Raw genomic sequence first — 27262 nt, 5'->3', positions numbered from 1 at the left:
TGTGGTGTGTGTGTGGTGTGTGTGTGGTGTGCGTGCGTGTGTGATGTGTGTGTGGTGTGCATGCATGTGCGTGTGTGCGTGTGCAGTGTGCGGGTGGTGTGTGCACGTGCGTGTGCATGTGTGCACGTGCATGTGTATATGCGCATGCGTGGTGGCATGTGTGCACGTGCGTGTGCGGTGCACGCGCATGTGTACATGTGTGTGCGTGTGTGGTACGTGCATGTGTGTGGTGCGTGTGGTGTGCGTGTGCGTAGTGTGCGTGCGTGTGCATGCGTGTGTGTGTGTTTGCGTGGTGTGGCCTGTGCCTTCCCTCAGGCTCTGGGCCCAGTGCCCCTGGAGGACGTACCTGGCCTGGCCTGAGTGCTGGGCCTCCAGTGGGTCCCACAGCCCCGGTCGGGGTGCACATGGCCCCAGGCCCCGGTCGGGGTGCACACGGCCCAGCACATTGGCCTGTGAGCTGGAGGTGCATTTCTGTGGCCCGTCCTGGGCTCACTGGGCCAGCGGTTCTGGTGCGACCTCCTCGCCCAGGACTGAGGCGGGGAGGGGACACCTGCCCAGGCCCCACATGCTAGACACGTGTGGTCTCTGCAGCCTGAGCCCACGCCAGGAACGGACGGATGGGTAAGAAAACCGCTCTCATCCCCAAATAGAGACCATTGCGTGTGGAAGCGGCACTTTAATGTGGCTCGATTGGATGTACACACCCCCCACAGCGCAGGTGCCCTGGGAACCTCAGAAGCTGGAGTTACAGCTGGTATATGCTTCCTTATGTTCAGATAAGTTAGCCTCTGTGAATCATGTAGATTTCCAGATAGAGAAATAGCTCTGGGGAATTACAGCGAGTTTACAGCACACGCACACACGACATTAAAGACACAAACGATATTTTGGCATCTTTCTCCCGTTCGGCAGGTCACTTTCTCGAGTCTTGTGGCATCTGCTGGGGCTGGAGCCGGGCAGGTGCCGGAGGGGACGGGGCCACACTGCCCCTTTGCACCCAACCTCAGGATGACACTTGCGCGTGCAGCCGCGTTCTCAGACCTCGCTGTCCTGAGTTAATGACTCCGATTCTCCTCTCTGGCACGGGGGTAGTCAGGCTGACACGCATGGCCATGTTGGCAAACCTGCGCCACCTCCAGCGGCTTGTCTGTGACAGCAGTGGCCAACCTCAGCGGCCGGGTCCGACCTGCCGGGAGGCGCTGGCGGTCTCCGCCCGCAGCTGCTCTGCTCTCACGTAGAGGAGAGGCGTGGGGGGCGGCACGGTCTCTGGACGCCAGCAGCTCCAGGGCGCCCGTGAGAGGGGCGCTGATGGGACGTGGGCTCTTTGGGAACCTCGCGAGGGCCCCACGCCCGATCGGTCCCCCTGATGTAGGCTTTCCCGCAGGAAAGTGTTTGTCGGTGTCTGCTGTGTGTAAACCCGTTTCTACAGCTGAAAACGCTCCCAAGGTTGGGGCTCACCTACGACCTTGCCGAGGCGACCTGTCACCCCCTGCGTGGCTGGGAAGTGCTTGTCCCTGGGGCCCTGCCCCCGGAGCGGTGGAGGGTGGTGGGGCGAGCAGTGCTCAGGGGAGGGCAGCCGCCCAGAGCGGGAAGGATGCTGGGACAATCTCGTTATTATTGGTCCCAAAGCTGCAGAAGGTCACCAGTTCTGTCCATCTCGCTCCTGACAGGCCCTGGTCTCTCCTCAGAGGAGCCTCCTAATGACAAGCGGCACCCCGCCCCTCCCCCCGCGGCCGATGACCTGGGAAGTTACAGGTCACAAGCCGACTCCCAGGAGCACACACACGTGAGCCGCGCGGTAGAAACACAATAGTATTTGCGACTGAGAGTGAGAACTGAGCTTTAAGGAAAATGGAATTCTTTTCAAGACGGCGAGGATAGATGGACAGGTTGCCCCCCAAACCGACGATCCCACAAACCTCTCTTCATTATTATTTAATTGAACAAAAACACACATTTTTAGCCGCTAAGCTGGAGTGCCTATGGGTTTGGGGGCCTGGAGACGCTTATTTGACACGGCGACGCCCCGCGGCGGGCGGCCGGGCTGCGGGCCGCTCACTGTGGAAGGGCCTTGAGGATGGCGTTGACCTCCTCGGCCACCGCCGTCAGCGCGAACTCGAACTGCGCCTGTGGGACGAGAGGGGGCGTGAGTCACAGGCAGGTCCTCTGAGGGGGGCGGACAGTGAGTGCAGACGGGGCAGGACAGTCACAGTGACGACCAGCGGGGATCCGGCCCTCAGCCCCTGCCAGGCAGTTACCCCAGCTTCAGGAATCAGCCAGCCCCTTGCCCTACCCTTGCCCCCTGCCCTGGGATGACCTGAGCTGAGGCATGGGGACATGATATGTACATTGTCCATGATATGTATCATTTCTGCAATGTTTTCCCAGGTATAAAATAGTTTCAAAATAAAATTTATAATTTTAAATAAAAAATGTCTTTTTAAGAAACTTCAAGTGTGTGTTGCACTACGGCTACTTCCCTATTGATCACATAAGATCCCGGCCGCTCTGCCTGTCCCGGGTGGAGGTGTTTGCAGTGACCTGCCAGGTAGGGACTCCATTGTCCTCTCTCCCTTCCAGCTCAAACACTGCATGGTCCTGTTTCACCCTCTAACGGTCAGAGAGAGGACCAAGGGGCCACGCTCACTTCGCGGGGGAACGCAAGGCCGGAGGCGACGGTTCCCTGGTCCCAGGACTGGGCCGCCGGCTCCAGGCACCGCCTGCCCGCATCTTGGCGGCTGATGTCACAGCAGCACTTTTACAACCAGGTCCTGAGGATGGGCAGGCGGCGTGGAGAGGCTGCTCTCAGGGCGGGAGCCGCCTGTGGGCACCAGGGGCGAGAGCGGCCGGGCACACCCAGCCAGGGCGTGGCTTGGGGTGGGCGTGGGGCTGTGGTGGGAGGGTCATTTCTGGAATGCATTTCACCTGGTTCTAGTCCTGGTTCCCCTGAGGCAACGTGGTCTTGTCTGCACCCCCCATGCTGCCACCTCGGCCTGTTCGGTGAGTGCGCACAGGAGCTATTTAGGGGTGCTCGGAGACCCCAGTGCACCCTGGGACGCTCTGTGGCCCATCCCAGAGCTGTGGCTGTGGGAGCTGGGAATTGGGATGGGGCAGAATCTGGAAGCTCCCCCGCCAGGGTGTGGGGCTAGCTCTGACCTCTTTCTATAGAAACGTGGTGTCTCCCCAGCTCCCCAAATTCTGAGGCCTAGACAGTCCGGCGGCGGGTGGGGCTGTGCCGTGCCGCCTCCTCCCTCCTCGGGGGCCCCTGGGCCCCGCGCCCACAGCCGGGGGTACCTTGGTCTGGACCATGCCTGGCCTCTGGTCCCTCAGGTGCTCCAGGGTGGCTGCGATGTCGATCTCTTTAGCGCCTGCAAGACACCAATTGGCCAGCTCAGACGGGAAAATCCCGGAGACAGACCATCGCGCGGCCTCTCCGGCGCCCAGGTCCCTCCGGGCTCCGAGGGCCACGCTCACCCTCCGCAGGCGGCGCAGCGCCGGGTTCCCAGGACACAGCCGGCGTCCGACCCCGGAACTGGGGGACCTGGGCTGCAGATCCCCCCGACGCCGGCCATCGCCACGGAAACAAACGCATCTCAAAGGGCACCCCACATCGCAGACGTCACGCAGGCTTTATTTCTTGGCACACAGGTTTTTATGTGAGAAATGAACAACCAGACCGTCACGTTCGCCTTACCGGCCTGGACACGCCGCGTGCCCCATGCTGGGAGAAGGCACAGGACGGCCGGGCTCCCGGAGCCTCCTCCCGGCAGCGTCCGCCGGGCCCGGGCGGCTTTGGCGGAGGCCACGCTGGCGGGTCAGCCTCAGCCTGGCACGCGCCGTGCCTGTGCTGCTCCGCGCTCGGTCCTCGGGGCCCACTTCCTGCCGCTCAGGGCGCGGAGGGGCACGCACAGCGTGGCGGGAGCGGGCGCGGGTGGTGCTGCGGAAGGGCTCGGACCCCCGCCCCCCACCCCCCCGCAGCATGTCCCCCCGCCCGCCCGGCCCTCCGGTCACAGCCCGTCCCACGCGGTGGCGGCCATCGGGACCGGACCGCCAGGTGCGGACGGGGAGGAGAGGCCCCGAGGGCAGCCCACTCGCGCCTCAGACACGGACTCGGCAGACTGAGCGGCGCCCTTTCCGTGGCCCTGCCCCATCCGCCCCGAGTCCCAGGTTCAGGGCTTTTCGGGGGACTGAGCCGCGGTGCCCCTGTCTGAGCGGCAGCAGCGAGAAAGAAAGGGGGGGGCGAGGGTCCAGGAGAAACACGTTCCGCCCAGGGAGGGCAGGCCCGGAGGCCAGGAACCTCCCGGAACCGCCCGCGGCCTGCCCGGACCCGCGTCCCCGTCCCCAACGGGGGGCAACGGGGCGCAGGCCTCCCCGGGTGTGGGGACGGTGTGGGCGTGGCAGGAGCTCCCCGGACTGAGGCGTGGGTGTGGGGACACCATGCACCCCACCCCCTCGGCCGGGGCGTCACAGGAGGAGAGCCCCCTGGGACAGCGGGCGCCCGGGAGCTCGGAGGAGCTCATCCCCGCAGAACAGCCCCAGCTCCTCGTGGCCCCGGCAGCTGGTGAGCTGGGCGGTGCCCGGCCACGGCGGGATTTAAACACCGTCCGAAACAGACGCGTGAGCTGCAGCCAGAGGGGGGGACCGCCAAGAGAGAAGTCGCCCCGCACCACCGAGAGCCGGGGTGCAATCTGCCTCCGCATCTCCCCCTGGCCACCCCCCACGGCCAACCCCCCCCACCCCCCCCACGGCCACCTCCCCACCACAGCCACCTCCACCACAGCCACCCCCCTCATAGCCACCTCCACCACGGCCACCCCTCCCCACAGCCACCCCCACCACAGCCACCCCCCCCACGGCCACCCCCCCACCACAGCCACCTCCACCACAGCCACCCCCCTCATAGCCACCTCGACCACGGCCACCCCTCCCCACAGCCACCCCCACCACCACAGCCACCTCCACCACGGCCACCCCCCCACGGCCACCCCCCTCACAGCCACCCCCCCAGCCACTCCCCCATGGCCACCCCCCCACGGCCACCCCCCTCACAGCCACCACCCCAGCCACCACCCCCATGGCCACCCTCATGGCCACCCCCCAGCCACCCTCCTCACAGCCACCCCCCCCAGCCACCCCCCCCACAGCCACCCCCCTCATAGCCACCTCCACCACGGCCACCCCTCCCCACAGCCACCCCCACCACCACAGCCACCTCCACCACGGCCACCCCTCCCCACAGCCACCCCCACCACCACAGCCACCTCCACCACAGCCACCTCCCCACGGCCACCCCCCACCACAGCCACCTCCACCACGGCCACCCCCCCACGGCCACCCCCCTCACAGCCACCCCCACGGCCACCCCCCCTATGGCCGCCCCCCAGCCACCCCCCTCACAGCCACCCCCCACGGCCACCCCCCCACGGCCACCCCCCACATGGCCACCCCCCCACTGCCACCCCCTCACAGCCACCCCCCACACAGCCACCCCCCAGCCACCCCCACACAGCCACCCCCCCACGGCCACCCCCCCACCGCCACCCCCACAGCCACCCCCCCAAGGCCACCCCCCAACCACAGCCACCTCCACCACAGCCACCCCCCACCACAGCCACCCCCCTCATAGCCACCTCCACCCCCCATGGCCACCCCCCCACCACAGCCACTCCCCCCACAGCCCCCCCCCCCGCCACAGCCACCTCCACCATGACTACCCCCCCACGGCCACCCCCCTCGCGGCCACCCCCCATAGCCACCCCCTGCCACAGCCACCTCCACCACGGCCACCCCCCCACGGCCACCCCCCTCACAGCCACCCCCCCATGGCCACCTCCCAGCCACCCCCCTCACAGCCACCCCCCACGGCCACCCCCCTCACAGCCACCCCCCCAGCCACCCCCCCATGGCCACCTCCCAGCCACCCCCCTCACAGCCACCCCCCACGGCCACCCCCCCACGGCCACCCCCCCACACAGCCACCCCCCAGCCACCCCCCACGGCCACCCCCCACCACAGCTACCCCCCACCACAGCCACCCCCCCACGGCCACCCCCCGGCCATCCCCTGCCACAGCCCCCCCGCGACGCCTGTAATCATAGGAACAATGATGCGCAGAAACCCGCTGCTCTGAGAACAAGTTTTCTCAGTCAGCAGTGGCTTGCGAGCGAGGGGGCCAGAGCTGTGTGCCTGTCCCTCACCCAAGGACATATATGCATTTTAATATATTTTTATTGATTTCATAGAGGAAAGGAGAGGGAGAGAGATAGAAACATCAATGATGATAGAAACATCAATGATGAGAGAATCACGGATTGGCTGCCTCCTGCACGCCCCCCACTGGGGGTCGAGCCTGAAATTCGGGCCTGTGCTCCGACCAGGAATCAAACCCTGACCTCCTGGTTCATAGGGTGATGCTCAACCACTGGGCCACACTGGCCGTCGTGAGAATATTTTTTCTATTGACTTTTAGAGCGAGTGCAAGGGAGGGGGAGGGAGGGAGAGAGAAACTTCGGTGTGAGAGAGACACAGCCATTGGTTGCTTTCCAAACGTGCCCCACCCGGGACCAGGGATTGAGCCTGCAACCCAGGTACCTGGCCTTGACTGGAATTGAACCTGAGACCCTGCAGTGTGCAGGCCGATGCCCCCAGCTCACGGCCACGGAGGCCACAGCGGCTCTTAGCTCGCTAACCACGGAAGAGCACACCTGAGGAGAGCGTTAGTGTTGAAACGATTGCTTACGCAGTGGCTCTCCACCGTGGCTGCACATCAGAGTCCCCTGGGAACCTTTTTAAAATCCTGATTTCTGGGCCTCCTCCTCCGGAAATTCTGTTTCTCTGTTACTAATGTTGGGGCCCCACCCCATAACAAAGAAAACAATGTCCGGAGGAGGAGGCCAGAAATCAGGATTTTAAAAAGGTTCCCAGGGGATTCTCCTGTGCAGCCACGGTTGAGAGCCACTGGCTTACAGTGACTGAGGGGGAGGACACCGGTGCTGTCAGCTTTGCCCCGATTTTGCGTGGAGCTCGCTGCTGGCTGAGCACAAGGCGAGACTCCCCTAAGTCTGTCTGCCCACGGCGTCCGCACGGCGGCCCGCACTCGCGCTCACAGGACGGACCGTCATCAGGTCATCAGCGCTCGTCCTTCTCTCCGACCTGAAAGGCCGCGTCCTGTGCAGGAGGGAGGGGCCGCCAGGGCGCGGGGAGCTCTCCGACCGCCGCCCCCCAACTGGGCCCCGTGGAGGACCAGGGCGGCGGGAGAGCTCCGGCCCCTGGCGCGGCCCCTGTGAGTGAGGAACTGAGCTTCGTCCATGGTGCCCGCGTGTCCGGCTGCAGCGCAGCAGCTCAGGCTGCGGTGCAGATGCCCAGGCGCAGGGCGGGGGCCGCCCTCTCTGCTGCCGAGGCTCCCAAAGCCTGGCCCAGCTGCGGCCTTGACCTGCTACTGAAGTCAGCATCTATGCCTGGCCCACAGTGTGGCTCAGTGGATAGGGCGTCGGCCTTCGGACTGAAGGGTCCTGGGTTCTATTCCGGTCAAGGGCACATACCTTGGTTGCAGGCTCCTCCCCGGCCCCAGTACTGGTTGGGGCTCGTGCAGGAGGCAATCAAAGGATGTGTTTCTGTCACATGGATGTTTCTGTCTGTCCTCCTCCCTTCCACTCTCCCTAAAAATGAATGGGGGACTCCCTCGGGTGAGGGTTAACAACACAGAACAACAGTTAACATCTAGCCCGGCTGCTGCCTTAGTGGTCAGAGCGTCGGCCCAAACACCAGGGTCCTGGCTTCCCTTCCGGCCAAGGACACGGGCCTGGGTGGCAGGTTCGATCCCTGGTCCCGGTGGGGTGCAGGTGAGAGGCAACCAATCTCTCTCTCTCACATCTGTGTCTCTCTCACCTCTCTCTCTCTCTCTCTCTCTCTCTCTCTCTCTCTCTCTCTCTCTCTCCCCCCCTCCCTCCCTCCGTCCCTTTCACTCTCTCTAAAAATCAGTGGAAACATATCCTTGGTTGAGGATTAACAACCCCAACAAATGAGCCAAGGACGTGAACAGATGTCTCTCCACAGAAGACACCCAAATGGCCAGCAAGCACTCGGGGAGCGCCCAGCGCCCGCCCGCAGCAAGCACAGGTCTGAGCGCAGCGAGCTCGGCCCGCGCCCAGGAGAGGGACTGGGGGGGACAGAGCAGCGCACAGCGAGGGGAGGGGAGCAGCCGGGACCTCCTGCAGGGTGGGTGGGAACGTGAAATGGTGAAACAGTACGGGCTTCCTCGAACAGTTACACACGGGACTTTCCTGCGACGCAGTGATTCCACTCCTGGGCAGACCCCGCAGGAGAAGCAGACCCTAAAGAGATGTTTGCAGCCAGGAGGTGGAGGCCGCCCGGGGGTCCACTGGCAGGGGGGTCCATCCACACAGTGGGGTACGACTTGGCCTTAAAAAGGAAGGGCAGCCCTGGCCGGTTTGGCTCAGTGGATAGAGCGTCGGCCTGCGGACTCAAGGGTCCCGGGTTCGATTCCGGTCAAGGGCATGTACCTCGGTTGCAGGCACATCCCCAGTAGGGAGTGTGTAGGGGGGCAGCTGATCGATGTTTCTCTCTCATCGATGTTTCTGACTCTCTATCCCTCTCCCTTCCTCTCTGTAGAAAATCAATAAAATATATTTAAAAAAAAGAAAAAGGAAGGGCATTCTGTCCCAGGCCACAGGGCGGGCTGAGGACATCACTCTGAATGTCAGCCCGACCCCGGCGGACACGCTCTGCACGGTCCCACTCACACGGGGGAGCGGGAGGCGTCAGGCCCACGGAGGCGGAAAGTGGGTGGGGATCAGCCGTCCCCCCAGGAGGTGCAGCGGGGGCAGAGAAGAGCGGGCAGAGAGGGGAGGGAGCTGGACGGAGGCCGTGTGGGCCTGCACGCCTGCCCCCTCCACAGGGCAGCAGCACCCCCAGCAGCCTAAGCTTAAATGGAAACTCTGGCTCATTCACACCCTGAAGGAAATTCCAGGCCCTGGGCCCCTGCCAGCAAAAGAAACTGCCTCCCCACCACCTTTGGGCTGCCAGCACCCAGAGAGCAGCTGGGGGGTGGGGTGAGGGGCGGCCCTGGGTGGACGGAGGGCAGTGCCCCCTGAATGACCCACAAGCGAGATCTTTAGGAAGCTCCACTACTGTCCATTATTTGAAAACACACACACACACACACACACACACACACGCACTCACACACACGCACATGCACTCACACGCACGCACGCACACATGCACGCACGCATGCACACGCACACACCAGCCCTGTTGAAACAGAACAAAGCAAACCCCTGCATACAGAGGTGCCCTGGCGACACAGCCTGGCAGCCGCTGCTGAGAGGCACTGCTGCACGTGGGTGAGTTTCCAGGACAGAGAAACACGCTCCCTGACACGGGTCCCGATCCAACATTAATGCAGGGTTAGAAACGCGTCCACAGCCACGAAATAAAAGGGCCACAGGCTCCCTGCTGGTGCGGAATCTCCCGCTACAACCTGTGCGGCCCTGAGCTATTCCTGGCTTCCAGCTGCTCATAAAGGAGACAGCGATTCCCAGTTAATTTCCCAAATGCCCCCAAAGGCGCCTTAATCCCCGGGCCGCCAGCCCAGCGAAGGCCGAGCCGGGCCCGACGCCGGCTGGTGCGGGAGGCTCTGCAAAGGCATTCTTTGGTCCTCGTGCAATTCATTTCTTTCAGAAAGGACACGGGAAGAAAGGTTTCGCGTTGAGGCTTTGGGCCTTTGATCATTTGATGAACGGGGTCTGCGGGCCTCTAGCGTCTCAGGAGGACAAAGGCGCCAGCCGGGCCTGCGTCAGGACAAAACCCAGAGGCCACGCAGTGTGGCCCTGGGAAAGGCCCTTGGCTCGGCCGCCCTGCCCTTTGATCTCTCCGGAGACCCCGGCTGCCTGGTCAGGGGCTTGGACACCACAGGCCCAGGCAGAGGGGGCAGGCCAGGAACAGGATGGGGGAGGGATCTCAGGAGCCGCCCAGCTGGGCCCATTGTGGGAGCCGCCCACACTTGGGCGGATCTGACCTTGCCGGGAGCCAATGGTTCCTCAGCAGTGCAGACAAGGCCAGCCCTACCCGGGCTTCTCTGTGCAGCAGACCTGCGCCCCCAAGTCCAGCTCTCCCCACAAATACCGAGCCCACGCCAGCCGAGTCCCACGGTCGGCAACTTCCCTCGGACCAGCCAGGCTCCGCGTGACGCAGCGTGTGCCCCGCGGGCCTGTGTCCCCATCTCACAAACACAGCGGCACTCCTCACGCCAGTGCCTGTTCTTCCGAAGTAGCTGGTGAAGAGAAGGCAGACCCCAGGCACGAGGCGGACGGGGAGGGGCGCCGACCGGGAAGGAACCGTGCCTCCATCGAGAGCCGAGTCCTAGGCGGCAGGCTCCCAGGACAAGACTGTCTGATGAGACGCAGTGGCATTGGCGGCAGGAGCGAGCCCCTCCCCCGAAGGCCGGGCTGTGTGATGGTCTAGCCCAGTGGTCGGCAAACTGCGGCTCGCGAGCCACATGCAGTTCTTTGGCCCCTTGAGTGTGGCTCTTCCACAAAATACCATGTGCGGGCGGGCACATACAGTGCGATGGAAACTTCGTGGCCCATGCACAGAAGTCGGTATTTTGTTGAAGAGCCGCACTCAAGGGGCCAAAGAGCCGCATGTGGCTCACGAGCCGCAGTTTGCCGACCACTGGTCTAGACTCTAGGATGAAAGTGCTGCCACACGCAGGCGAGAGCAGGTTCTGTGCCAGTTGTTTGCTTGCTTGCTGCCAGCCAGAGCTCGCTCAGGGTTGAAGTAACATTTGCTGGTGAAACCAGTTCCGTTCTCCCCAGCGGCGGCAGGGCGCTGGGCAACTTACTCAAGCTCACCAGTCCTCATACTAAGGACAATAGGCTACGATTCTATCTCCCCACCTCTATCTTGGGCTAAAAATGTGTTCCATTTATTTTTTTAACCAGAAAAAAAAGGAGAAAGGAAAATGCCTACTTGATAGTTGCTGGCCCTTGTGTGGACATGTGTAGACATTCATCTCTGTAATCGGAGTCTGGGCAATGGATGCAGGGATGTTCAGGGAGGTGGGAGGCCTGACAGACATACGCGTGCATGCATGCATCTGTGTGAATGCGCGTGTGAGTGCGTGGATGTGTGACTGTGTGTATATGTGTGCACGTGCATGCGCATGTACATGAGTGTGAGCGCATGCATGTGTGCACGCGTGTAAATGCATTGTGTGAGTGTGTGTGCATGAGTGTGTGTGCACACATGTGTTGCGATAGAACGGTTTATCCACGGGGAAGAGAGACCATCGTGTCACCACCTCAGTGTCCTTCCCGAGCTGCCTGGGATCTTGCCGGGGCCACAGGACGGTGCCCTCCAGGCACGGCTGGGAGACGCTGGTCAGGGAATTGAGACAAGCCCTCCCGCAGGCCCCGGTGTGCGCTGGTGCGGCCCTGTCCGCACCGACCCCGTGAGGGTGAGGGTGATCGCTGGCTTCTAGGGAGACACCCCGTTTGTCCAGGAGACGCCCGCACATCTCCCCTGGCACGGAAGCGGGTGCAGAGCTTTGCGGGAAATAAGTGGTTTAGTGTAACAATCTCGCCACCAAAGGTCTGTGACTCTAGAATGTTCCTGCAAATACAGCTCATAACAGGGATGGTTTGGGCAGAGCCTGAAGGCCGCTCTGAGCCGCTGCAGCTCTAGGGGATCGAGGCCGCCCGTGCCTGCTCTGCAACGCTCCCCAGCGCCCCCTGGGCGTGTCCACCCACGGACGCCGGGGACAAAGGAGGAGCTCAGGAATCACGGCGCCGCTGCAAACAGCTTCACACAACTCAGAAAAGGGACCACACACTCATCTTCCCAGGCCTCTGGGAGTGCAGGTTGCCATAGCAACGCATCCCGCTCCAAGTCCCCGCTAAGCGGAGCCTTACCTTTGGCCATCTTGTTGAGAACCATGTCGATCAGGATGTAGGTGCCGCTCCTGCCCGCGCCATCGCTGTTGACAGAAGGAGAGAGGTGAGAACGCCACCCCTCCTGGTCTCCCCCACACCAGCCAAGCCAACACCAGCCACTTCCTCCTGTGCTTGGGGGGGGGGGGGGAGGGGAGGGCTCTGAGGGGAAATGGGGGAGGAGGAATCACAGGGTGGGCGGGGGAGGACAAAGAGCAGAAGGAGGAGGAGGAGGAGGAAAAAGAAAAGGAGGAGGAGGAAGAAGAGGAGGAAGAGGAGAGGGGAGGAGGAGGAGGGAGAGGATGGAGAAGAGGGGGTGGAGGGGGAGAGGGGAGGAGGGGGGAAGGGGGAGGAGAAGAGGGGAGGGGGAGAGGAGGGGGAGGGAGAGAGGAGGGGGAGGGGGAGGGGGGGAGAAGGGGGAAGGGGGAGGAGAAGAGGGAAGGGGGAGAGGAGGGGGAGGGAGAGAGGAGGGGGAGGGGAGAGGGGGAAGGAAGCAGGAAGCAACATGGGTTAGCCAATGTGCCGGTGTAGATTCGTTCCTCAAAGAGGGGGTGAATTTTGTCTAGAAGAACGAATCAAGGGTCAGGCGGTGCGTTTGTGTGCAGGGCGAATGCCCTGAGCTCTGACACAGCCTCGCGGCAGATGCCGGTCCTGGCATCAGGTGGGGCTCCTGGCAGAGGGGGACAGCCCCTCGTCCGCCTCACATTTCCGCTCACCCGCTCCTCACCCCCAGCAACCATCGGACAATTTACACCCGGACCAGGCGGGAACATGTTTGAATGGTGCCTCACAACAGCACACGGAGGAACATGGGATGCCAGACCCCACCCTCTCCTCTCAGGCCACGCGGGACCACTCCTGTCCCAGGCACGTGCCACCCTGAGCGGCTTCAAACGCAGGATTTACATGGATGCTCCTGGCAAAACCAAGGCGACTTTAAGGAAAAGACCTGAGGAGTCCCATGACTAAAGGAGAAATCACGTTCTTGGTCTCGGGTTAGAATGGCAGGATCCCAGGAGTCACCGTGAGCCGGTAGCAAGACCCACTGCGTTTGGCTTTGACGTGTTTCCTCAAACAAATGGTTGAAAAAGCTGCGGCTGGGAAGGTGACTCTCCACCCCCCCCCCCGCCCTCCCCCCAGCCTCCCTCCAGGGACCCTTCCCTCAGCCGGTCTGCTCACTTCTCTTCCACACAAACTTCACACGAGTGTGTGAGATCTACCACCGACCCTCCAACCGCTGCCGGCTAGGCCACGTGGGTAAGGTCGGTTCTTGGCTTTGAGGAAACCAGATTGTCTCTGCTCTCTTCCTCTCCTCCCAGACCAACAGAGACCCAGACCAGACAGAAAGACACAGAGACACACAGGCTCACACAGACACACACAAACACATACACAGACCCACACACACAGACCCACACACAGACATACACAGACACACACAGACATACACATACACACAGACACATAGACACACAGAGACTCACAGACATACACAGACACAGACACACACAGACACTCGCAGACACACATAGACACACATAGACACACACACAAACACATACAAAGACACACACAGACACTCACAGACACACATAGACACTCACAGACACACATAGATGCACACAGACACAGACACTCACAGACACACATAGACACAACCTTCACAGACACACATAGACAAACATAGACACTCACAGACACACATAGACACATACAGACACAGACACTCACAGACACACATAGACACACACACTCACAGACACACATAGACACACACAGACACAGACACAGATAGACACACACAGACACTCACAGACACACATAGACACACATAGACACACACAGACACAACCCTCACAGACACACATAGACATACACTTACACTCTCAGACACAGATACTCACAGACACACAGACATAGACACACACAGACACTCACAGCACACATAGACACTCACAGACACACATAGACATACACAGACTCATAGACACACATAGACACTCACAGACACACACAGACACTCACAGACACACACACAGACACTCACAGACACACATAGACACACACAGACACAGACACACATAGACACACACAGACACTCAGAGACACACAGGCACACACACTCATAGACACACACAGGCACTCACAGACACAGACACACAGACACACAGGCACACAGATACATACAGACACACACAGAGACATACATATGCAAGACACACAGACACACAGACAGACACACACAGAGACACAGGCATGCACAGAAATAGACACATGCATCACGCATCATGCACACACACACACATGCACACACAGGTCTTGACAGGCGTGGTGTTTGATGCTGAGACGCGTCTCCTGGCGGAAAGGAGCCTCCAAGGTCATTGCAGGAAATGGTGTGGCTCCCACCGAGGCAGGTGGCTGCATCCTCCCAGCTCTGACCAGTGGGCATGGCCTGCAGGAGGGCCCGAGCCTAGAATTTCCACCTAAAGGCCGGGCTCAGGCCGGGAGCGCAGTGGACACTCCTGTACCATCACAGGTTCTGTCCCGCTCACAACCGCCCTGTGCTCCTCACGTTGGCAACAGGTTCCAGCTCGGCCAAGACAGTGCGACAGATCGGAAACGCCGCCCCCGGATGCCCTGTGGTGGCTCCACGGGGGTAAGAAAACCCGGTGGCGACAGACTAGTGCCCAGCTCAGTGGCTCGCCACGTGCGCGCACATGGCATTGGCCCCCACGGCACGGCTGCACGGAGCTGAGGGCGGTGCATCTCTCTCTGGTCTCGCGACCTGCACCAGGTGGACGTGACTGTGGAGCCACCAGAAAGCTCAACCCTGTCTTTGCAGTTGGTTGGGGAGTAGCAGACGCTGGGTAACCCACGCGAAAGGTTGTACTTGCCTGCAGTGAACAATTATTGGACAAGAGCGGCCTTTGTAGCACTTGTTTACTTTTCTGAAATAAAAAGAGACAGGAATTACAGTTACGCACTGCGACATCTCCACCGCTTTAGCCAAACCACCACTAAATCAAAGCAAACACACGGCAGCTGGGACGCCCGTCTGCGGCAGCTTGTTTCGACAAATCGAAATCACACACACGTTTTCAAAGGTTTCTTTTTCTTTTCAATATTCAGTGATAAACAGAGCTTTAGAAACAGTCAAACAGTTCTGGCACGTCCCCTCGTTCCTTTCCCCTTTACACGCATGAACTCAAGGCCTCAGGTCGAGGGGCAGCAGCGCCGCCACCGGGCCCCTTTCTCTCGTTCCTACAGTTAATCTCACCTTTTTAAAAACTGTGATGGGGGCCCAGACTCCTCCCTGAATGTGAGAGTTCTGTAATATCTGCTCAAAATCCCTTACAATCTAGACATCATGTCGGAACGGAACACTATTATTCTGTCTCCGACAGCGCCTTACAGGGTCCCTTTGGAAATGAGGCTCTGAACGGGTGTCTAATGAAGAGAAACCGCAACCGCATTCAAGACAAGCCTTCCCTGTAGAGAGCCCCTGGGAAGGCACATGGGCATTTCTTTAATAAACTGCCAGCTGAATCCAGGGCGGTAGGCATCTTGGATGCGCATTTTGCTGAAAAGGCAGAAGTGTTCTCAGCTTGACCCTCATTTCTGCCCAGGGGCCTGGGAGTGGGTTTCATTATGTAAATCCAGCCAAGCACCAGGAATGAACAGGACTCGGGCCCACCTAAGAATGCACATGATCTCCTTTGTCTTGACCTCTGGTGAAACTTCCTGGTATTTGGGTACAAAATAAACTCGCTGGGTGCCGGGTCCCTGTCCCTCCATCAGAAGGCAGCTGTCCCACGCGGCCCCAGCTTTTCCCTTCCATCTCTGTGTCTGTCTCTTTCTTTCATTTTCTCAATCTCCAGCCGCTCCTACTCAGGAACCAGACTGCTCTCTAGCCGCGCTGGACGCGGAAAAGGGAGAACCCTCCATGCTTCCCATTTCAATAAATTTGGGGATGTTTGGAAACAACTTCATTGTGCAGATTTTAGGTCAGAATTTATGAAAATCAACAATAAGCATAGATTGAGATTTTATAACTACATCAAGACAGAGGCTCATCTGAAATTCACTGTGCAAATCCCAAAATTGTTTAAGCCAGTGAGACAAGCCAGCCTGTTTAGAAAGGGCATGAAACTGCTCAGTAGATGGCTCTGAATGAAGAAAAAGAGAAAAAGAGGCGGGTCTGGGTCCTGGAAGGAACGGTGAGGGTGTGTCTGGAACTTGTACCGCAGGGGACGTGAGGCAAAGGTGGAAAAGAGTAACAGGCCAGTCTTGTTCCTCGTCCTGAAACGGGGAAGTCTCACGCTTCTTTGCTTGCTGGCTCAGTGAGAAACAGTGGCTCAGTTGAGTGGGCATCATCCCTGCACCGGAAGATTGCCGGTTCAATTCCCGGTCAGGGCACATGCCTGGGTTGTGGGTTTGATCCCAACTAGGGGGCGTAGGGGATGTACAGGAGGCAGCCAATCGATGGTTCTCTTTCACAACACATTGATCTCTCTCTCTCCCCCTCTCTTTTCCTCTCTCTCTAAAAATCAATAAAAGTTTTAATCAACTGGCAGCTCTGGTACAAACCCAACAAGCTGAGAGGACAGACAGGATCGGGGGACGGTGGGTGACCGGTTCATGACAAAACCTTGGTTAACCTTGTACAGCCTGAGCATTGTGCTGTGTTTTCCTGCCTCCTTTAGGGAGTGAACAGACAGGGTACTTCTCAGGGAGGCTGACAGCCCTGAACGCACAAGATGCGCCCTGCACAGGCCGTGCACCCACCTGCTCTGGGCAGTTTGGGACTTGGCTGCTGCCTCTGAACACTCTGTTTAAAGCTGCAGGCCCTCCAAAGGCGGCCTAACCATGAGGAACCCCAGGAACGCAGGGCAACCAGCTGCCCAGTGTCCCCAGGGCCACATCTCCATTCCTGCCGGAACCTCCTTGCTCTGGGTGTACATTGCAACGTTGCCTCGGGAGCGGTGGGGAAGCCACGGTGAATGCATTAAACCCGCAGCACACGGAGCCAGATGCCTGAGGGCAGTGATGGTGAACCTAGGACACGTGTGTCAGAGGTGACACTCGAACTCATTTTTTGGGTTGATTTTTCTTTGTTAAATAGCATTTAAATATATAAAATAAACTAGGGGCCCAGTGCACGAAATTCATGCACTGTGTGTGTGTGTGTGGGGGGAGTGTCCCTCAGCCCAGCCTGCCCCCTCTCACATACTGGGAGCCCTCAGGCGTTGACCCCCATCACCCTCTGATCGCCTGATCGGCCCCTTGCCCAGGCCTGACGCCTCCGCCAGAGGTGTCAGGCTTGGACAGGGGACCCCCATCTCCCCGTGATCACTGGCTCTGGCCCCCGCCCAGGCCTGAGGCCTCTGGCCCAGGAATCATGCCTGGGCAGGGGACCCCCATCTCCCTCTGATCGCTTGCTCCACTCCCCGCCCAAACCTGATGCCTCTGACCCAGGCTTCAGGCCTGGGCAAGGGGACCATCATATCCCCCCAATCCCCGGCTCCGCCCCCCACCCAGGCCTGATGCCTCGGCCAGAGGAGTTGACCCTCATCACCCTCCAATCACCAATCACCGGATCGGCCCCTTGACCAGGCCTGAGGCCTCTAGCAGAGGTGTCAGGCCTGGGCAGGGGACCCCCAGCTCCCCGTGGTTGCAGGCTCCGCCCCTGCCCAGGCCTAACGCCTCTGGCCTAGGTGTCCGGCCCGGGCAGCAGGGACCCGCAGCTGCAGCGGTCCCGCGATCGTGGGCTTCGCTTTAGGCCAGGCAAGGGACCCCTAGCTCCCGGGACTGCCAGCTTTGACCGTGCCCAGCTCCCATCGCTGGCCCCACCCCTACTTCCTGCTATTACTGGCCAGGGCGGCAAAGGCGCCTGATTCTTCGATCATGGCTGGGGGGCAGGGCCGCCTTTGCCCTGCCCCCCAGCTCTTAGCTCCCCCCTGGGTTTCCGATCACTGTCAATGGCAGGGGGCTTCTTCCTGCTTTCCCTTTCGCCTCCCTGCATTGTGCCTACATATGCAAATTAACCGCCATCTTGTTGGCAGTTAATTTGCATATAGCCCTGATTAGCCAATGAAAAGGGTATCGTCGTATGCCAATTACCATTTTTCTCTTTTATTAAATAGGATTATATATCAAAAATATAAACCTTTGTTTTTCTATGGTTGCAAATATAAAATAATTTCTATATGTGACACGGCAGCAGAGTTAAGTTAGGGTTTTTCAAAATGCTGACACCCGAGCTCAAAAGGTTCGCCATCACTGCCTTAGGGTCTTGGCCCTTTGAGAGTAAAGCAGGTGGAAAGGAGACCCACTCATTTCTCCTGAACCTCCCATTTTTTCCTCAAGATGCAAAGGCAACGTGAGCATCACCGCTAGCAAACCTATGCCAGACCTTGTACCCCAAGGGTGAGTACGTGTGTTTGTGCAGGTGTGTGCCCGTATACAAGCACGTTTGTCCACCCATGTGTGTGCATGTTTGCAAATGGGCGCACACATGTCTGTACGACACACATGATTGTGCACACATGCCTGTGCCTGTACACACATGTGTATGCATGTACACACACATGCACAGGCTTGTGCACATGCACACACACATGTATCCATTCATGTGTGCATGTTTGTCCACCATGCTCATGTGCATTTGTGCATGTGTGTGTTGGTACATGTGTTGTATTTGTACATGTGTGTGCATGCACTGTGCCTGTGTGCGTGTGCAGAATCAAGCAAGCTCAGTGGCTGGGCACAATTAGGTGGCACTGTCTCTACAGGTCTTCAATGTTCACACAGGAGGTTTTACTGGAAATGTCTCTGTCTCTGGCTGTTCCCCTTTCCTTTCTCAGCTGCTGGCTCAGCTGTACACCCTCCTTTGCTCCATAGCCCAGGCTCATTTGTAAGGACTACACTCAACATCTCCGCGGTCACACACTGGTCAGTCACAGGCTTTGGTCATTTTTTCTGATGGGCCCAAGCACAAAACATGGACACTGAAAAAGGAAATAAATATATAACCAGATGTCCTTCCTTAAACTGGGGGTTCAGAAAACGTGGGTGTGGGGTGTCACTGCACAGCGCCACTTTAAGGCTGGTCAGCACATTGGCAAAGCGTAGCCAGAAAACCTCCCTGGCTCCCGGGGCTCAACGTGCTCTCCCGTCTTCGCTTTGAGATACACTTGAGGTGTTTCCGCCAACGCGTGCTGGCTGCCCGCTCAGCAGCACCTCGGAAGGTCTCGTTGTAATTGTATCATCCCTCCAGCCGCCCGCGCTAAGCCTATCGACAAAGGGCCAGGAGATGCCAGTGCAAGTACAAGGTGCTGCTACGCTGTGGAATTTTATTGACAAAGAACCAGGTGCTTGGTTTATTATGAAGTAAAACACCACAACAGAAGAGCAACAACATCGCGCAGTCAACAGAAGCGTTCATCTGGTCGACCCAAGACAAGGCAGCGTATCCGCTAAGACGAGCCACGTGAGGCCGCCTCCTTTTACGCCATCAGAACCAAGTGTCAGTGAGCGAGGCCGCACATGGAGACACCGGAGGGCTTCTCGGAGGAAGGGTGAGTGATACAAACCAACCCTCGGTCCCCGAGCGGCAAGGAACAGCAAGCAAGGTCAGAGGTCGTTAGAGGCTCAGAAAGGGTCCCCACACTGCCCCTGCAGTAGAGTCACAGTTTCCAATGATCACTTTTGTGACTATGCAACTGGGCTCATATTACTAGCTGCAACGCCACAAAAATGACACCGGCCACCGCTAATGAGCTGGCAAAGTAAGGGTTTGTCCAGTTACAGCGAGCAGCGTGAGGGAGCGCACGTGCCGGAGAGAAGGGAGAGGCGTCAGAGCCAAGCCCGTGCCTGTGACGCCACTGACCTCTGAGCCGAGCAGCTTCCCTCAAGGTGCAAATATGCCCCTCTGGGCTCCAGAGGTGCTCAGTGACGCCTCGCCGTACCTGCCTGGCGCCCTGGCGGGAGCTGCCTGCTATTCCCGGGGAAGGGAACGCCTTGCTGTGTGGGGGTGGCCAGAGTCTCCAGCCACCTTCCGGAGCCTGGGATGTGGGTGCTGTTTACTAATCTGCACAGAGAATCACACAGCCTCCACTGGGTGTGGGCCAACGCCCCGAGGGTGCGCTTAGTCACACCGATCTTCTGGTGCCTACGGACGGCGACCTCAGCGGCCCGTGGTGCAGACAACGAGGCCAGCCCGGGCAGCTGTCCATTCTCACGAGGCTTCAAAACTGTGTGGGCGTGTGCTCCCCTCCACGTGACCAACTCCTGCTCAAGCCCGAGCACCCAGGGCCAGAGAGGGGATTTGGAGAGTCCAATCTTTCAGTCTTCCTTCCTGACAGAAAGTGCAGACGGTGGGCTGTGTGGTTAATTCCATATGTAGACACGGACTCAGAAATAGGCCCATATGCACATATGAACACACAGGACGGACACACAGGCGACGGGAGCGGGCTCCCCTCTCTGCAGCCACACCCCCCTGCCAGGATTGTCCACTGCCTGAGGACCCCCGGGTAAGGTTTTGGATAGCCTGTCTTTAGACATAAGTCCCTGTTAAGAAGATGTCTGTGATGGCCGGGGAGGAAGGCTGCGTGGTCATTTGGGGCTCGCAGTGTCCCGCCCCCGCAGGAGGGGACGGGGGCAGCGGTCGCTGGGCGCACCTGTGGCCATGCACCTCTCGCCTCCAGCTCTCACATGCTACAGGGTCCGAAGAGCTAGTCACAGGAAGGAATTTATTTTTCCAAAGTGGACTAAAAGGCAAGAGAAATAGTAACACCAGAACCTAAGAATCTGTTAACTCACAAATCAAGGAATCTGGGTGTAGCCTGAGGCTGGGAAGCCATCAGGGACTGTGTGATGCCGGCCACACCCTTCCTGGTCAGTTATCTGACTCCTTAGGAGGCAGGAGGCCAGCGGGTGAGCACCTGAGGTTCTGCAAACCTGTGGACTTAGTGACCGATGGTGCTCAGCCTCATCTTCCCTGTCACTGTTGTTCATTTACCACCGTTACAGAGCCAATGCTCAGCTATTCTTGTCATCACATTTGATGCACAAGGAACCTTTGTCTTAAATTTTGCTTTTTTTTTTTTTTGCATCGTCAACATCTTCCTGCCGGAGGGATGGAACCTCACATCCCTCCCAGCGTTCAATGAGTGCACATTCGAGCAAGACAGCCCCCTGGGGGACTAGAGCGTGAACAAAAGCCTGGATGTTTCAAAACCGTCGGTTTCAAAATTGCACTGAAAACACACAGTCACGTGCCGACGGTGCCCCGGCGTCCCGCCAAGGCGACCCACTTTAGAACCCGGGCCCACGCGTGCTTGTGAGGCTGTCAGACCCAACCAGACAAGTGTCCACACCAACAGGCTGGGCTTGTGCCGAGAGCCTGAGGTGGGCGCTCCGGGGCCTCCACCGCCTGGAGGAGGAGCAGGCGTGCGGCCCGGGAGCAGGGCTGACGAGACCAGTGACTGCGACGCGGGGCACCGGGCACCTGAGGGTCGCTTTGCCAATTATATAACCGTCTAACCACAATGCTGTACACACGGAACTAGCAAAAACAATGCTGAATGCCAGCTGTCATTAAGAAACCACCGCCGGCCGGCGTGGCTCAGTGGTTCAGCATCAACCTATGAACCAGGAGGTCACGGCTCCATTCCCGGTCAGGCACGTGCCTGGGTTGTGGGCTCGATCCCCAGTGTGGGGCGTGCAGGAGGCAGCCCATCCATGATTCTCTCTCATCACTGATGTTTCCATCTCTCTCCCTCTCCCTCCCTCTCTGAAATCAATAAAAAGATTAAATAAACAAAATTCTAAAAAAACCCCTAAAAAACAGAAAGACCATTTTCCCCTGCAATTCTAAGATACCAAGTCCCCCTCACGATTTCACACCTGAGATAAGAAAGCCCCTTGTAATTAATAGACTCAACACAATCCTTCCTCTGCCGTCTCTCCTACAGAAAACCCACTTATAATCTGTGCATATCGAACGGAGGGCCCGCCTCACAGCGGGCGGCGGGCGGCCCAGGCAGCCTGCCCTCGGCCTCTGGCGCAGGCGTGCTACCCCGCGGGGCCCCGGGCCCTACCTGCGGAAGTCCAGGAGGGACCGCGTGGAGGACGGCACGCCCTGGTCATACCAGCTCAGGAAGTGGAACTGCGTCACCGTGCGTGTCTCGTGGGTCTGCAGGTTCTTCAGGTAGAAGCTCCTCACAAGGAAGTCGTCGCACCAGATGTGCTCAGAGACCAGGTTCACCTGTGGGACAGCGGGGGCGGGCGGGGGGGCAGGTGTCGGCGACACAGAGACCGCGCGGCCCACAGACCGGGCCCTCTGTCTCAATGTCATCCTGGTTGGTACAAAAAGTAACGGTGGCTGTTGGTTTTTGATGTCATAGAGGGCATGATGCTCAAACACCTGGAAAAATGTGTTACAATCCACAACCATTCCAGGGGTTGTCTTTTGTATTTCTAAGTCATACAAGTTTCTAGAAAAAATCACCATTTGAACAGAAAGGCCGTGGGTCCACGCGAGCTCGCCCGTGGCAGGTGGCATCCCGGGCCTGAAGGAGCCGAGGCCCCGGCCCTGGGGTCGGCGGGGGCTGACACCCTCGGTGGCCAGGAACCACGAGGGAGAGCCACGGTTCATCTCTCTGCTTCCGACGTGGCTCCCCTGGGACCGAGCACTCTGAGTTTAATGCAAGGCAGAGCCGGGGGGGGCCTGACTTAGCTGCCAAGTTTACGGCTCCGTCCCGGTCCCGGACGTGGGCTGGAAATCCAGGAAGAGAAGTGCTCACGTCCCCCTCGAATATAAAGGCCAACAGGGCGGTGGGGACCCTGGTGCGGGGGTCAGGAAGCAATGAGAGCCATGGCGGTCTGTCTAGAAGCGGACCCAACAGCCTCGCCCAGCCTGGCCGCGCACAGCACCCGTGAGGCCACTTCCTCGTCCTCGCTGTGCATTTCAGAATGTCAAGCGTGAGAGCCATGCCATTCACGCCAGGCCCCAGCCCCCGCCCCCGCCCCCGCCCCCGCCCCAGCCCCAGCCCCAGCCCCAGTCCCAGCTCCAGCCCCAGCCCCAGCCCCAGCCCCAGCCCCAGTCCCAGTCCCAGTCCCAGTCCCAGCCCCAGCCCCAGCCCCAGCCCCAGCCCCAGTCCCAGCTCCAGCCCCAGCCCCAGCCCCAGCCCCAGCCCCAGTCCCAGTCCCAGTCCCAGTCCCAGCCCCAGCCCCAGCCCCAGCCCCAGCCCCAGTCCCAGCTCCAGCCCCAGCCCCAGCCCCAGCCCCAGCCCCAGCCCCAGTCCCAGTCCCAGCCCCAGTCCCAGTCCCAGTCCCAGTCCCAGCCCCAGCCCCAGCCCCCGCCCCCGCCCCAGCCCCAGCCCCAGCCCCAGCCCCCGCCCCCGCCCCAGTCCCAGTCCCAGCCCCAGCCCCAGCCCCAGCCCCAGTCCCAGTCCCAGTCCCAGTCCCAGTCCCAGCCCCAGCCCCAGCCCTAGCCCCAGGCTCAGGCCCAGCCCCAGCCCCAGTCCCAGCCCCAGCCCCAGTCCCAGTCCCAGCCCCAGCCCCAGCCCCAGCCCCAGTCCCAGTCCGATTCCCAGTCTGAGTCCCAGGGCGCAGCCTGTTGGAGCCTGAGTGTCACTGACCACGGGGCCCAGGGGACACCTGGCCCAGGGGCTGGCCCCTGTGGGGACCTGGCTGCAGGTGCGGCTTCAGGGGGATGGAGGCTGGTACCTCGTAGATGTGGTAGAGGTTGGAGCCCTCGTCGGGCCAGTAGTGGTAGCACTGCCGGACGCCGTTCTCCGCCAGCGGGGTCAGCATGACGACGACCACACAGCCGCTCTCCCACACCATCTGCGGAGGGAAGGCCAGGTTATGCGCTCCCAGGACCTGAGCCGTGTCATCGACACATGCTCTGTGCTCGCGGCTCTGAGCCCGCATTCAGGGTCTGCACGTTCCATGAACTAGTGAAAGAATCGGCGAACCTGTGCCTGTAAAGCCCCCTCAGTTCTCGGGGTCCTGCGATGCCCAGTTTTGCTCTTTGAAGGAAACTTCCCACCAAGAGACACAGAGCCCCCGGGGCCTGGCCCTATTGAGCGGAGGGAACGGCGCGCCCTCCCACAGCAGCTCGGTGGGCGGCACGCCCGTTCTTCAGGGTTGCCCCGATTCCGTGTGACGCGAGAAGCCACGTCTCACCACGGGAATTCCACACTCTCCCGAGGTCAGCAATGCTGCTGCAATGGAAACGCACTCGAAACGGATTTGATCATTCCTAACGGCCGCCTTCAAACAGCCCCGGGACCCAGCAAACACACGAACACACACAGCACCCGGCAAAATCGCCAAGACGCACCCCACAACCCAATGTCAGGGTGGGGTGGGGAGCAGGCACCGGGCGTGAGCGGAAGCAGACACCCAGCTGCCGGATCCCCGGCCCCCGGACGGTCTCTGCGTCTGATCCCAGCGAGGCCCCCCAGCCCCATTCCTGCAGCGGCCACGCTCAGCTCGCACACAGACTCAGACGTAAGCTGAGCAGGAGTGTTGCCGGTTTTAAATACCCTCATAACCATCCAATTAGGATCTTGTTACTTAAAACATCCACAAATCTCAAATATAAAAGGCTTTCTCTTCATGATATTATTCCCCCTCCCCCCAACTATAATCTAAAAATCAGGCCAGCTGGCGTGGCTCATTGGCTGAGCGTCGAACTAGGAACCAGGAGGTCAGGGTTCGATTCCCGGGCAGGGCACGTGCCTGGCTGCCGGCTCCATCCCCAGTGTGGGGCGTGCAGGGGGCAGCCGGTCATTGATTCTCATCATTGATGTTTCTCTCTCTCCCTCTCCCTTCCCCTCTGAAATCAATAAAAATATACTTACAAGAACATAAATAAAAATCAGACACCGCCTCATGATGTTCTCCTCTTTTAATACTGATTTATGTTCCTACGTGGCGGTGATGTCAACACTCCGTGTGCCGTTCATGTTGGAGTTTAATGGAACCTGCGGATGGGTGTGCGGAGAAGCCCACCCGGACAGGCGAGTCACGCTGCAGCCCACACACGGCCTCGTGCACGTGTGGCCACGCGGTGGGGCCCGAGACACATCCGGCGACGCCTTGGCGAGGCGGAGGTCCCTGAAGCCATTACGGAAACGAGGAGGAACGCACGGTTATGAGTGTAATCAACACACAATGATCAAGGCGTAGCTGATAGCCCAGCGCTCGGCCGCTCCCGAGTGGCCCTGGGAAACCCTCCCCTTGCTCAGGGACGCCGCGGGCGGGCGGGCGCGCCCACTCAGGGCCCGGCTCCCCGAAGGCAGCATAAGATGAAACCCAAGTGAAACTAATGGGAGCAGCGACCCCACGGCGTCGCGGGGCATATTTCTTCTCAGGCCACTGTGTGCGCAGAGGGCAGCCACAGACGGACAGACGGCAGCCGGGGTGCCCTCGGCCAGCACTGCGGGGTAGGGCGCCCCCTTCAGCAGACACGGCGGCGTGGGTGCGGTGGGGGCGCAGGTCCTGTGAGAGTGTCCGCACAGGTTCTCAGCTGCTGGAACACTATGGCCACAGCCTGTGCCCACGCCCCCCAACTACCCCCCCGCCCCGTCACTCATGGTGACAGGCAGAGAGAGGGAGCTCGTAGCAACACCGGCTAGGCAGAGGGGCACCTGCTCGAGGCCCAGCAGCCAGTGGAGGGGCGAACCGGCAGTAACTGGCACCCGCCTCCCCCTGTGGGAAAAGGCACACGGCTCCTGGTGCTCTGAGGGACGCAGACCCTCCCACCCGTGCTGTCCCGGCACCTAGCACGGAACAGGGTCCTGCTCCTGTGGGCCTGCGACTGCAGCGGAGCAGGGATGTCCCAGAGGGGGACCAGGGAGACAGGGGGCGCCTGCTGCCGAGACAGGGGAGGCCCGAGATACCAGACCCTGCTCCCCGCTTCCCCCCTGCTCCCTGCTCCCTGCTCCAGGCTCCCCACCTGCTCCCTGCTCCCCCACCCACACCCTGTTCCGGGATCCCTCCCTGCTTGGGGCTCCCCCCCTGCTCAGGGCTCCCCCCCTGCTCTGGGCTCCTCCCTCACTGCACCAGGGACCCCCTTACTGCGCCAGAGACCCCCCCCCTCACTGCATCAGGGACCCCTCACTGCACCAGGGGACCCTCTCACTGCACCAGGGGACCCCTCACTGCACCAGGAACCCCTCACTGCACCAGGGGACCCCCTCACTGCACCAGGGGACCCCCTCACTGTGCCAGGGACTCACCTCACTGCACCAGGAACCCCTCACTGCACCAGGGGACCCTTCACTGCACCAGGGGACCCCATCACTGCACCAGGGGACCCTCTCACTGCACCAGGGACCCTCCACAATGTGCCAGGGACCCTCTCACTGCACCAGGGACCCCTCACTGCACCAGGGACCCCTCACTGCACCAGGGGACCCCCTCACTGCACCAGCGGACCCCCTCACTGCACCAGGGACCCTCTCACTGCACCAGGGGGTCCCATCACTGCACCAGGGGACCCTTCACTGCACCAGGGGACCCCATCACTGCACCAGGGGACCCTCTCACTGCGCCAGGGACCCTCTCACTGCACCAGGGACCCCTCACTGCACCAGGGACCCTCCACACTACACCAGGGACCCCCCTCACTGTGCCATGGGACCCCCTCACTGCACCAGGGGACCCCCTCACTGCGCCAGGGACCCCTCACTGCACTAGGGACCCTCCACACTGTGCCAGGGGACCCCCTCACTGCACCAGGGACCCTCCTCACTGCACCAGGGACCCCTCACTGCATCAGGGGACCTCCTCACTGCACCAGGGACCCTCCTCACTGCACCAGGGGACCCTCTCACTGCACCAGGGGACCCCTCACTGCTCCAGGGACCCCCTCACTGAGCCAGGGGACCCCTCACTGCGCCAGGGGAGGCTCTGACACAGCTGATGGTCCAGGGGGCAAGGCTAGAAGGGACACTCCCTCCCGGGAGCGGCTCCCCACGCGGTGGGCCTTCCTCCGTGAGCGGCTGCCCCGGGCCGTGGGCGCCTTGGGCAGGTGCGAGCGGAGGAAGCTCAGTGTCCGGCCGGGGGGCGTGTCCTAGCGCCAAAGCTCGGGGTCCCGCGCCACGGCGTCGCGCTTGATCCACGGAACACGGGGTGCAGGGGCTTCCCTTTTTGCAGGATCTGCTCGCACAGTCGCTGACCTTGCCCGCAAAGTAGGGACAGGTGCCTGCATGTGCAGACACTGACAAGGCAGGGGCTGGCGGCCGCCCCAGGCCTCTTCCCAGGACCCCCTGTGAGGCCGCAGCACCCCCTCC

General features: G+C 60.5%; 1 protein-coding gene across 3 annotated transcripts in view; it reads right to left on the bottom strand.

The window, feature by feature from the left end:
• Positions 1–2024: 2024 nt before the first annotated feature.
• The window catches only part of PTPRN2 (protein tyrosine phosphatase receptor type N2), a 470186-nt gene continuing 444948 nt past the window's right edge, over positions 2025–27262 (bottom strand). For all 3 annotated transcript variants that reach the window (XM_059711309.1, XM_059711311.1, XM_059711310.1), the window contains 6 exons: positions 23685–23804; positions 22055–22221; positions 14846–14899; positions 11934–11998; positions 3295–3368; positions 2025–2127 (listed from right to left, as the gene is read on the bottom strand). In XM_059711309.1, the coding sequence (XP_059567292.1) occupies positions 2056–2127; positions 3295–3368; positions 11934–11998; positions 14846–14899; positions 22055–22221; positions 23685–23804 (552 nt within the window). In that variant the 3' untranslated portion in view covers positions 2025–2055. The remainder of the gene's footprint in view (positions 2128–3294; positions 3369–11933; positions 11999–14845; positions 14900–22054; positions 22222–23684; positions 23805–27262) is intronic.

The sequence above is a fragment of the Myotis daubentonii genome, chromosome 10 (assembly GCF_963259705.1).
Source record: "Myotis daubentonii chromosome 10, mMyoDau2.1, whole genome shotgun sequence".
Lineage (NCBI taxonomy): Eukaryota > Metazoa > Chordata > Mammalia > Chiroptera > Vespertilionidae > Myotis > Myotis daubentonii.
This window is presented reverse-complemented; position numbering and strand designations above follow the sequence as displayed.